The sequence below is a fragment of the Vespa velutina genome, chromosome 8 (genome assembly GCF_912470025.1).
Source record: "Vespa velutina chromosome 8, iVesVel2.1, whole genome shotgun sequence".
Taxonomy (NCBI): domain Eukaryota; kingdom Metazoa; phylum Arthropoda; class Insecta; order Hymenoptera; family Vespidae; genus Vespa; species Vespa velutina.
The window spans coordinates 7,272,101-7,284,600 of NC_062195.1; the positions used below are offsets into that span (position 1 = coordinate 7,272,101).

At 37.8% G+C, this 12,500-nt stretch overlaps 1 protein-coding gene across 4 annotated transcripts in view; it reads right to left on the bottom strand.

Annotated features, from left to right (window-relative positions):
* Positions 1 to 1,786: 1,786 nt before the first annotated feature.
* The window catches only part of LOC124950934 (cone-rod homeobox protein), a 36,458-nt gene continuing 25,744 nt past the window's right edge, over positions 1,787 to 12,500 (bottom strand). For all 4 annotated transcript variants that reach the window (XM_047498454.1, XM_047498455.1, XM_047498452.1 and 1 more), the window contains 3 exons: positions 8,296 to 8,530; positions 7,581 to 7,794; positions 1,787 to 4,039 (listed from right to left, as the gene is read on the bottom strand). In XM_047498454.1, the coding sequence (XP_047354410.1) occupies positions 3,550 to 4,039; positions 7,581 to 7,794; positions 8,296 to 8,530 (939 nt within the window). In that variant the 3' untranslated portion in view covers positions 1,787 to 3,549. The remainder of the gene's footprint in view (positions 4,040 to 7,580; positions 7,795 to 8,295; positions 8,531 to 12,500) is intronic.

A 12,500-nucleotide genomic window follows, 5' to 3' on the forward strand; every position in this document is an offset into this window, starting at 1 on the left:
AACCATGATGTCGTTGATTAATACGGTTTACCAGTAAGTGTAACGGAGTGTGCAGAACGGGTCTATGTCTCCCCCTCCCTCCCACCCACCCTCCCACCTTTCCACTCTCCACCACTACCATCACTACCATCACTACCACCACCACCATCATCAGCAACGAGTACCACCACCTTCTTCACCACCACCACTTCCTACCAGCTACTATCACGATGGCGCACCTCCGAGCCAGAAATCTACTACCCTCTCCACCAACCTCGTGGAATTCGTTGAACCAACCCGGAGCCACGTGCCGATCAATGGCGTCTTGTCTCTGGTTGGTCGAGCCGAGGACAACCCCTCGTCTGTTCCTCTCCCTCTCTCCCACGCTCCCTCTCTTTCTTCCTTTCTCTATTCCAGCTTCGTCGTTTCCTTTCTCCCTCTGTGCAACCCCTCCGCGTACTCTCCAAGAGGGTTGATCCCATAAGAGAGGGCGAGCTTTCCTTATGAGAAGCATTGATTGCCAACAACCCCTTCTGCTGTTCTTTCTTCTTTCCGTCTTCGTCTCTCACTCCTCTACCTTCCTCTTTCCCATCACCGTTTCTCCCACTTATCCTTCTTCTCCTCTTCCTCCTCCTCCTCCTTCTCCTCCTCCTCCTTCTTCTCCTCCTCGTCCACTTCTTTCTCATTTTTCCTCTTTTCTTTTTTCCTCCTTGCTCCTCACCTCCTCCTCTACAAAGCAATAACTTCTCCGCATTTTCATGTTGTTCAACGATGCGCAAAAGATTTTACGTTTATACGAACGTGTACGAGTGTTTCATCGTTTCGGCGAAGTACGTCTGACAAAAGTTAAGCATTACTACTGACTAAAGAAAAATCGTTTGAACATTAATTTAACCCAACGATTTCTAAACGGCCCAGCTTTTATATTTACGTATGTATGTATGTATGTATATACATATACATATATATATATAAAATATGTGTATATATATATATATAAAATTTTTATGAAATGATAATGAAAGGCTTGTTAAAGTTCTCTTAGAAAAGTAATATAACGCGATGATATTGGAAATCTGATGAACTCGATATCCATCCATTTGTGTCACGTTGAATGGAATAATAATTTGTCTTTTGAAATTGTATAACCAAGCGACTTCGTTATACGGAAATGTTTCGAACTAATAATAGAACGTGGAGTTGGAATGGTGTATGTATGTATATACATACGTACATACGTACACCGAATCGTACCTATATATGTATATATATATATATATATATATATATATATATATGTATGTATGTATATATGTATGTAGGTATGAGCTTTCAGAGATAAATACACAACGAGAAATGACAGATAGAAGACATAAACTTTCAATTTATCACGAGAGAACAAGTTTATTCGAATATCTCACTACCACAGGTTCATACACTACATAATAATCGCTAGCTCGTAACATAGTTTTCCTTTAGACTATCTTTAATTAGCACTGACACTTAATCAGAAGGTAATATACACGTCTCTATGGGTTTTTAACTAAGTTTTCCTTTTTTTTTCTTTTTTTTCTCTTTTTTTTTTTTTTGTTTTTACGCTGTACTCACGAATTTCAGAATAACGGCTCAGAGAGAGAGAGAGAAAGAGAGAGAGAGAGAGAGAGAGAAATGTATTCCTCTTTCTTTTTCGTTTTTATTTTCTTTCTCTTTTTTCTTTTCTTTTTCTTCTTTTGTTTTTTGCTTTTTTTATTTGTTTATATCATTCTTCGACGATCAACGTTTCCCTCTCTCTTTCTCTTTCTCTATCTCTCTTTCTTTCTCTCTCTCTCCTCTCTCTCTCTCTCTCTCTCTCTCTCTCTCTTTCTCTCACTTAAGGCATGATACGAGTAATCGTACGAATCGAATCAAATCAATTACAACTTCGATCCGTTTGGTTTTGATTCTTTATTTTTATTTTTCTTTTTCTTTCTTTCCTTCTTCATTTATTTATTTATTTATTTAGGTTTTTATTATTTTTCTTTTCTTTTTTTTTCTCTCGACCAGAGGAAATTCTTCGAATCTTTCGAGTACTCGAGTATTATCGTGATACTTCATAATGATACGAAATTAATAAAGTACATTATGGGCGTGTCGATCCTTAACGATTTGACGATTATAATTGAGACTTATTGTTAAAGAAAAAACATAATGATAACGATTGTGATGCGAAAATTTTCTCATATCTCACGCTTATTGAATCACATTTTACATCGTTCCCATTCGTTTATTCTCTTTCTTATACTCATAAAATTTTCTATACAAAAATGATCATTTCGAAATACTATGTTGAAACGATTAAGTTAGGTATTTTATTATTATTATTATTATTATTATTAGTATTATTATTATTATTATTATAATTATTATTATTATTTATTTATTTATTACGTTACTACGTAAAAATTAGATTGCGCTAAAGTGACAATTAGGTATAACAATTAGGTATAGTAATGTCGCATCGATGAATTACTTTCTCATACCTATTAACGTTACAATCATTAATGGGTTTTGCGATGTCTTAAAAAAAAAAAAAAAATAAACAACTCGAAACAATATTTCATCGTTTCATCGTACAATATTTTCTTTTAATTTATCTTCATATACGTATCATTGTTATTTGTTGCGGACGGTGACACGAGTAAATAGGAATCATGATCATGTTCCTGAATATATATATATAACAAATAAGAAAAGAGGAATGAAAAAGGATACAAATTTTTTTTGAGAGGACTCGAGTACTCTGATCCGATCATTTAAACGGACAATTTGTGAAGAAGAATGTTCAATCTTTAACTGGCATAATCTTACGCGTCTTACCGTTAATCCGCTATCGTCAGAAATTATTTAAAGTACAATGGCGTATAATCGCGAAAATATTGAATTGTCGTGCTCGAATTGAAAATCGTATATTATAATTTCCCTCCCGTGAGAACAACGCAAAACAAGTAGTTCTACTTATTGAAGAAAACAAAAAAAAAACAGAAAAGAAAAAGAAAAGAAAAATCTATGTTTACAACAGTACGTAATTACAGAACGACGCGAAATCACAAAATCGTTGGGGGGTTTCTGGTCGTTCATTTCGCAGCTAATCTATAATAATTTTTAACAATGCATCATCTACGTTTGTAATTAACGATAAAAAGGAACGAAAATAATACGCTAATAGGAGATAAGGTGAGGGTGGTGGATGGATGGGGGGAGGGGGGCTGGTTCACAAGGAATGAGGATAAATGCAAATTGACGCTATTTTATATAATATAATAAATCTCGAGCGTGATTTTAAAAAGTATCTCGAATAATCAGAAATGTTTACCAACGTTAAACTTATTTAATTCATTCGTACTTTTACGAAAGTCTAATAAGATTTCGAATGAAAAAGAAAAAAAAAAAGAAAAGAAAATAGAAAAGAAAAAACAAAAAGAAAAAGAAAAAATCAACATTCATCCGAGAACCGCTAATCTGGTCCGAGCTATCGAGGAAACTTAGATAAGATATATTAGATTTGAACGAAGATCTACAATCGGATTGATCCTAGGGATCCTCTTTCGTCGTGGGTTGAATCTGATGGGCGACGCTTGGTAAATGATGATGATGATTCTCCGGTCTTCTAGAGAGACCTAACAGTGGTGGCAGTAATGGTAGATGTAAGGGTAACGGCAAACCACCAGGAAAACCTGCTAGACCGCCTAATAACGCAGAGGCCGTCGAGTGTTCCTGAGCTTTTCTTCTCAATTCTGCTAGGCTGCTGCTACGATGAAGATCACCGGTACCGGGTTTACAGCAACCACACAAGGAACCTGGCCAGCCTGCCGGTGACCAAGACAACATTTCTTGAAGGCTACCAGGTCGATGATCACTCGTACTCCAAAGTGATGGTGTTGTCGAGGACAACGATGTCGGCGTGCTGCTGACGACTTTACTACCAAATAACGGCGGTGAAAATTGTGCAGCCAAATGCGGCGAAAAGAAGAGCGACGTCGGTGGTTCCACTGGCCTAAAGCCTGCTCCTAATCCGGGAGTGCTGAAAACAAAAAAAAAAGAACAAAAAAAAAGAAGATAGGGGAAAAAAACAAAATAAAATAAAAGAAAGAGAAAAGAAAAAAATAATTAAAAAAAAAACGGAATCATCAAAATCATCTCGTACATGAGCAAGCTAAATGGTAATTAATAACTCGTTCTCTTTCTCTAAATGTAGAAGTATCCGATTGAAAAGGTAATTTCGGATTAGAAATAGAGAGAGAGAAAGAGAGAGAGAGAGAGAGAGAGAGAGACAGAGAGAGAGAGAGAGAGAGAGAGAGAGAGGGAGAGAGAGAGAGATGAAGGAATAGCCCGTGGAAGCACTAACCCGATTAACACGCGCGATGTTCCGCATCCTTCGAGAGAAGACTCCTTTGAGGCGCTGATGATTATCTCAAATATTAATCGCAAATATTGTTTAATTAATGTAACGAGCTTCGGGCGAAAGAGATGTGCGGGCTGAGGGAAGTGGTAATTTTCCAGAGTTCGTAGAAGAGTAGGAAATTGAGAGAGATAGATAGAGAGAGAGTGAGAGAGAAAGAGAGAGAGAGGGAGAAAGAAGATTTTGCTAGCTAACCGTATTCAGATGGTCGGATGGTACTCTGGAGGTGGAATTTTAAAGGAAGTGGGAAAGGCGGTCTGGTTCCTGTAGAATCCTTTAGCCGAGAGCGGATTTTAGGTAGGCCGACGCTATGCTGTTGGTGGTGGTAAGGACGAAAGGAGAGGGAAACCGCGAGAATGAAAGAGAGGGGGATCTACGTAGGATTGTAGTAGTAGCAGTAGCAGTAGTAGTAGCAGTAGTAGTAGCAGTGTAGTAATAGTAGTAGTAGTGTACGGTTGATGTTGCTTGTTGCTGGTAGTGGTTCTTAGTGGCGTTGGTACTAAGTCCAAGAGAGGGGACCGTACTGCCTCTAGTAAGCGCGATAATTAGCGGCAATTAGCCGCGTAGCCTACCGTGCACCTTGCTTACGAGCGCTCGCTTGCCTTTCGAACGTACACCAAACTAATTTCGTTCACCGTATAAACCGTGTATCATTCACGAGATTCCCTGTTGACTTACTATTCATGTTTAGAACGCTGGAAATGATATACTAAATCGATCCATATATATATATATATATACCGAACCAGGTAAAATGATCGATCTATCAGAGTTTATATAAAAATAATGACTTTTTTCATTTAAAGAATGGTTAAATGCTAATGCAAAACGTTGATTATACGAAATTTTTATTTCTGAAAAATGTCGAAACGTCAAACCGCGAGTGATTTAAATCAACGACAAAAGAGAATGGAAGTACCCCCTTGAACAAAGAAAATAGAGACAGATAGAGGGAAAGATAGAGAGTTTGAGAGAGAAAAAGAGAGAGAGAGAGAGAGAGAGAGGAAGAGAGAGAGAGAGAGAAAGATAAATACAGAAATAGAGAAGCGTACGAACCATCGTCATAGATATACACAGCGGTTGTATCTTTGTAGATTATATATATATGTACATATATATATATATATATATATATATATATATGTATGTATGTATAAGGTAAGAAGGAACGCAAAGCTTACACCCTTGTAGTCGAGAAGCTCCCGTACATCTGAATAAATGATGAGGATATATTTACGGCGAGCGGTTTTAAATAAATTACAACTGCGGAGGCGGCGAAGGAGTACCTTTCCAACCTCCAGCGTCTCTTCGCGTTCTCTATCTCCACCTCCTCGAGCCCTCGTACCCTTCTTCTTCTTCTTCTGTACGCGCGCATACATACGTATACGGATATTCTCCTTTCCTTTTCTTCCATCTTGTATTCCATCTAACTCGTACGAATGTACTCTACGTGTCTACGTTTTCGACATTGTTCTTACCTCTTCCAAGGCTCAATGCAATGGAGGAGACTCGTCTTTGGGATTACGTAGAGCAACCGACGGATTTACTCTCTCTTTCTCTCTCTCTCTCTCTCTCCCTCTATCCCTCTCTCTCTCTCTCTCTCTCTCTCTCTCTCTTTATTTATCGCTTTCTCTTTCTCTCTCTTTCTTTATCTATCTCTTTCTCTCTCTCTCTCTCTCTCTCTCTCTCTCTCTCTCTCTCTTTTTGGCTTTCCCTTCCTTTCTATTATTCTTCCTTTGTCTTTTCTTTGTTCCTTTTTTCCTTTTATTCCTTCTCTCATTTTCTTGCCATCAGTGCACGGTTATTTTGACAAGAACAACGGAACGATTTAATTACAGGATGCATTATAGAATGCTTCTCACGTCTCTAAAGTAGAATTATATAAACTAGAAATAAGTGTCCGATATTTTTCTTTTGTCTTTTTTCTTTTTTTCTTTTTTTCCTTTTTTTTTTTTTCTTTTGTTTACTCTTTCCTTTTTTTCTTCTTTTTTTCTTTTCTTTTTTGTTGACGTAGTTAAACCGACATTGTTCCTCCTGACTGTATACGCTAATGTACCTTCTCATGAAATATGTATTATAGGGAAAAAGAAAGAGACATAGACAGACATACACATACACAGACACACACAACACAAACACATTCTAAAGAAATAGAGAGAAAGAGAGAGAGAGAGAGAGAGAGAGAGAGAGAGAAAGATGAGATTTCTTTCCTTTTCCAATTTTAAAAGCGATCGTTTGTCGAAGTATTTCCGTCACGATCCTTCGTTGAAATTTTACGCGATCTACTCTCTGTCACGTGATCTATACCTTTGCCCTTTACGTATCGTACGAATCAATTGAATTTCGAATAAGCAAAAAAGAAAAAAAAAAAAAAAAAAAAAAAGAAAAAAGGGAAAATAGAGCAAAAAATAAAAGAAAGAAAAGAAAAGAGAAGTAACAAAGAGAAATCTATGGGGAAACGTTGGCATGGCGTCGTTCGAGTCTTAACATAACACTTAAAGCGAAAATGATAACTCATTGAAAAAAGAAAAAGAAATAGAAAGAGGCAGAAAAATAAATAGAAAAAAAAAAAACCGATCCATAAAACGTAGACGGGAAGATTAGCTCGCGTGTGCGTAAACCTGCGAGAGATTTAACGAGCCGACGATTATCGCGATTATACGAGTGGCTTCGAGTGAAGAAGGATGAGAGGAAGTGAAACGCTTAGTCTACGACGAGAGAGAGAGCGAGAGAGAGAGAGAGAGAGAGAGAGAGAGAGAGGGAGATAGAGGAAGAGAAAGACAGAAAGAGAAAGAGAGAACACTGCGGAATAGGAGGATGAAGAAGGGTGTTGGCGGCTTGAACGGGGGTGGTTTAATGGCGCGTATCCAGCATCCGGGTGACGTGTTCAGCGGTGCTTGTACGTTGAAAATCGTGGGGATTCGTGAGGAACGAAAAATAAGAGAAAAGAAAGGTAAAGGGAAGAAGAAGGGAAGGGAAAGGGAACGACTAAGGAAAGGAAAGGAAAGGAAAACACGAGGAGAAGGATGAGAAACGAAGAGTAAGAAGCGAACGAAGATGGAAGAAGTCGGTGGAAGATCAAGAGGTGAAGAGGAAAGAGAAAGAAAGAAAGAGAGGTAGATATTTCCTAAAGACGTAAATACAAACGAAGCTAAAAGCTTACCTCTCAGCGGGTGGTCCCAAGCCCCCTACGGTGCTCGGCGGTGGTGGCGGCGCCCTTATCGGGGTCGGTGGTGGTGTCGAGACACCACCCAGGGACGGCTGACTCGGCTGGGGCCTTGGACTGACAGAGGCGGATGTCGTACTTGGGCTTCTCGAACCACCTGCACCCTCTGGACCAACGTCCTCGGCATCGGCAGCACTGCTACTCGTAGTACCTTCAACACAATCGATCCCTCTTCTTTCGTTTTTTCTTATTTTTTTTTGTTCTTTTTTTTGCAAATTAAAAAAAAAAAAATAAAAAGGAAAAAAAAAGAAAAAGAATAAATACGTCAAAAGCGACCGCGAGTTATTTTTTTTTCCTACGTTAGACCAATAGTATTTCGACAGTTGTTTGAATTGAAATAACATTGTAATAATTATTAATATATATATATATATATATATATATATATATATATATATATATATATTTGCATAATATATTAATAACATTATAGTAGATAATGGTAAATAATAAATAAAATCATTATAAACATTACAAGATTTTATCGTATTTCATATCGATGTATTTCGAAAAACGATAAGCGCTCAAATAATACTGTAAAAAAACGTACGATTGTGAAAAATTTTATCGTTGAAAATCTACGTACATTTCGTAAGCATTATTATTAAATTATATGGAAATAGATTCCCTTTTGTTTATTATCTCGATGTACCTTCAGGATCGTGACCAGTTGGACTAGGACCAGCGGACGAGGAAGTTGGTGGTGCCAATCCTGAAGTTTCCAAGCCTACGCCGCTTCCAGTACCCCCTCCTCCTCCTCCTCCTCCTCCTCCCCCGCCACCACCACCCGTTCCTCCACCAGCACCACTTCCACCTTCTCGTTTTCGCTGTTCCTCTTTCAGCCGCTCGCTTTTCCGCCATTTTGCACGACGATTTTGAAACCAAACCTGGAAAAATATGAGAGTATTTTTTATTTTTTCCACTTTTAACATTACTCCCAATGGAGCCCATTATTATTTATGCTTTCGAGTAATTTCCTCGTTAAAACGGTAAAATCGCTTATTTAAATATATATATATATATATATATATATATATATATATATATATGTAGACGTGAAAATACACATAGATATATATTCTCAACTTTGATTGGCGATTTAACGAATAAAAACGTTTCATTTATTTACGAAAATTTACACGCTACGGGATTTACATTCGGGAGTCGCCTGAAATCGCTTCCATTTATGCTTGTAAACCTAATTCAAAATTTAATAACAACGTTCAAATAAAGTCGACGAGCTTGAGTTTCCTACGACTGCTAGTGTAGTGCAGGTGGGGCATGGGCGTGGGCGAGGGATGAGGAGTAGGTGGTAGGGGGAAGGGGTAGGAGAGAATAGGGATGGCAGGGGGAATAGGGGGAAGGTAGTATGGGACATAGAGAAAGACATTAAAAAAGAGAGAAAGAGAAAGAGAAAGAGTCGGAACCGAGTGCGCCTACAATCTCTCCTCTTGTTCGCGAATGTGCAAGGATAATTGCATGTACCGGGTGGCATTCTGAGGCAGGAACGTGCATGGAGAAGATCGTCGTGGGTACTCTTTTCCGTCGTGCATGTTCAACGAGCCGACAGCAAGCACTGCCCCTCGAGTGCTTTTTAAAAAGCTCGAGTTCCGCTAACGAGACTAACTTGACATAATACCAACTGAAATAGACTTTATTATACCTGGCTATATTCCCGGTCTCCTCGTCGTTGCTTATTTTATTTCTTCTCTTTTTTTTTCTTTTCATTTTTTCTTTTTGTTCTTTCATTCTTTTTTTATTTCTTTCTTTTTCCTTTTCTTCTATTTATCTCTCTCTCTTTCTCTCTCTCTCTCTCTCTCTGTGTCTCTCTCTTTCTCTTTTTAATAAATGAGACTCTCTTCGTTCCCTTCGTTCGTTCATCTGCGTGCTGTTTTACTCTTTTTTTTTTCTTCATATTATACATTGTCTCGCGAATTAAAATATACAATCTATTATACACAGATATATACGTACGTACGTATATACATATCTATATATGTTGTAAATAGGTATATACGTGTACGTAAGGTATTACACGTGTTTTCCGTGAGAGAAAGCAAATTTAAAGTCGATCGTAAATCGCTTTTCTCATGGCTTTTTAAACGATCGATAAATATCGTGAATGGTATCTCGAAAAGAGGATAAGAGTAGGCGAATGTTAAGTGTGAAATAGGGTAAACGCGAATATCGAATCGATCCTTGGCGGTTATAAAAATTCAATGCCTCGAGGAGGACGAAGTAAGGAGTATTCGAAATTACTATCCTTCCTGCTACCACTACCACTACCATTAATACCGACGGCAAAAGTTTCGTCTGGAGGGTACTAGAGGTACGGGTGAAGGGAATGCAGTGGGATGAGAGTAAGGTGGGGAATGGAAAGGAGGAAGGGGGTACGAGAGGAGGAAGAGCGTGGGGTAGGAGAGGTAGCTTGAGAGTAGCAGGAAGAGAGGCTTGGGAAATGGTTTAATAAAATAAATACGATGAGCTCGGTTCTACAGCAGGCCGGTGTGGTTTCGAAGGCAAGCACGGTTTCGGAAAAGAGAAGGAAGAGGTAGAATGGAGGTGGTGGTAAAGGAGAGTGGGGTAGCTATGGTGGCAGACGGGGAGATATAATAATATCCTAAGGGTTGCGGGGGCGAGTAATAGCTGGGAACAAAGCCGTGGTTCCCTCGGGACTACCTCGTAGCGTAGAACGTTTCGTTCTCTCTCTCTCTCTCTCTCTTTCTCTCTCTTTCTCTCTCTCTCTCTCTTTCTCTTACCCTATATCCTTCTCGCGCTCGTTCGTACTTCTTCCTCTCTTTCTCTTATACTTCTTACGCGCGTTCTTCATCCCTTTTCAATACGAATTTAATCCGAAATATGTCGATAATGGCCACGGCCAGGGACTCCTTTCCCCGTGGACCAGAGGTATTTAATCTTTCGTCGCTTAACGTGCGACGAAATCTTTGGATTCGTTCGATACATACATACATACATACATATGTACATATATACCATACGTACATACGTCAAAATACAGATCAGAAGTATCTCTATTTCGATTATTTCCTATCTTCGATTTTTCTTTAAGCTCCTTAGATATTATATTTGATTATAAACGTAAATGTGAAAATTATCTAAATTAATTCGTATGAACGAATGTACGAACGTAAGAACGAACGAATTTCTATACGCTTAGTTTTATTCAAATATATATATATATATATATTTAGATCGATTGAAAAATGATTCGTATAAATTATAATCCATACGATTGAAATGATTCGAATAAATTTTGATCCATATGATTTTTGTTCCATTTGTCTTTTTTTTTTTCTTTGTTTAGCTTTTTTTTATCATAGATAACTCGTGCAACACGAAGAAAGAGGAAGAAAGATAAAAAGAGAGGGAGAGAGAGAGAAAGAGAGAGAGAAAGAAAGAGAGAGAGAGAGAGAGAGAGAGAGAGACAACAAACAAAAGACGCTACGACGTGGTACGACACTAGCTAAGCATAAGCCGGCAGCAAAGCAAGGTTGAATAAATGCTGAGCGCGCGATAGTGTGCAGCGGTGGTTATTCGTGTACGCGATTCGAGCGCTTTAGAACGTGCCTCAACGATGCAGAAGGCCCCCCTTCGCCCTCCTAGAAGGTACTAATTGGAGTAGAAGAGGAGGACAGGCACTACATAAACGCGCCTATTTGTCCATTATTCCAGATTCCCTTTGTCTTTGCTAATGAAACAATGAGTCTGCGCCGTAATTACGTCATGCCTGCCTCTCTATCTATGTCTCTCTCTCTCTCTCTCCCCTCTCTCTCTCTCTCTCTCTCTCTCTCTCTCTCTCTCTCTCTCTCTCTCTCTCTCTCTCTCCCTCTCTCCCTCTCTCTCTCTCTCTCTCTCTCTCTCTCTCTCTCTCTCTCTTTCTCTCCACCTCGCCTATTGTATATACTTCTATCGGATCTACCTCTCTCGGCTTTTAGCCTCCCTTGTACAATGCATATTAAATTGACGCAAGAGAAAATCTTTTTTAGGAAATATCTATTCTCGATCCTTTTAACACATTAACCATCATCGCAGGATTTTCGCAGGTCGTAACACGCGGGAACAATGTAGAATTTTCATTATTATGAGCTTATAATAATAAATTATTACGTTTTATATGAGTTATATGATTTATAATAATGTGTTTATTTCACTGAAATTTATTCATGAACAACGTCGCACCGCAATGCATTCGGTTGCATCCTAGATTGAAAATAAGTCGGATAGAAGTGGTACATTTTTAATATGAAAAAAGAAGAAAGAAAAAATGAAAAAAAAAAAAAAACAAAAAAAAATAAAAGAAAAAAAATAAAAGAAAAAAAAAAAAAAAAGAAAAAAAAGAGAAGTCCAATTTACATGAATTATGTAACAACGCTTTTGTAACGAACGCGAGAAACGATCGACCCGATTTTCATTAATATAGTTTCATCGCGATTCATCGCAAAATCCAATTTTTCTTAAACACGTACACATTTGTTAACTTTAAAATCAACGAGAAAGAATTTAATTTGTTCGTAGTCCCTTCGTCATTTTGCATTATTTATAAGATTAATGAAAAATCATTGTTTAACAATCATTAATACTTTCATATAACAAACATTTTTAATGTTTCTCTTTTACATTTTGTTATCCAATTATTCATACGTTATTGAAAATTTTTTAATTTCTTATTTTTAACACTCGAATTACAATGATTTATAATTTAACAATATTACGATTTAATAGTATTATTGTCATCATTACGAAAACATTGAGAAAAAAGCGATGGGTTTTACGTCGGTTTGTTACGATATAACAATAAAACTCGTCGATTGGAGAAATTCGATCATTTTCATGATT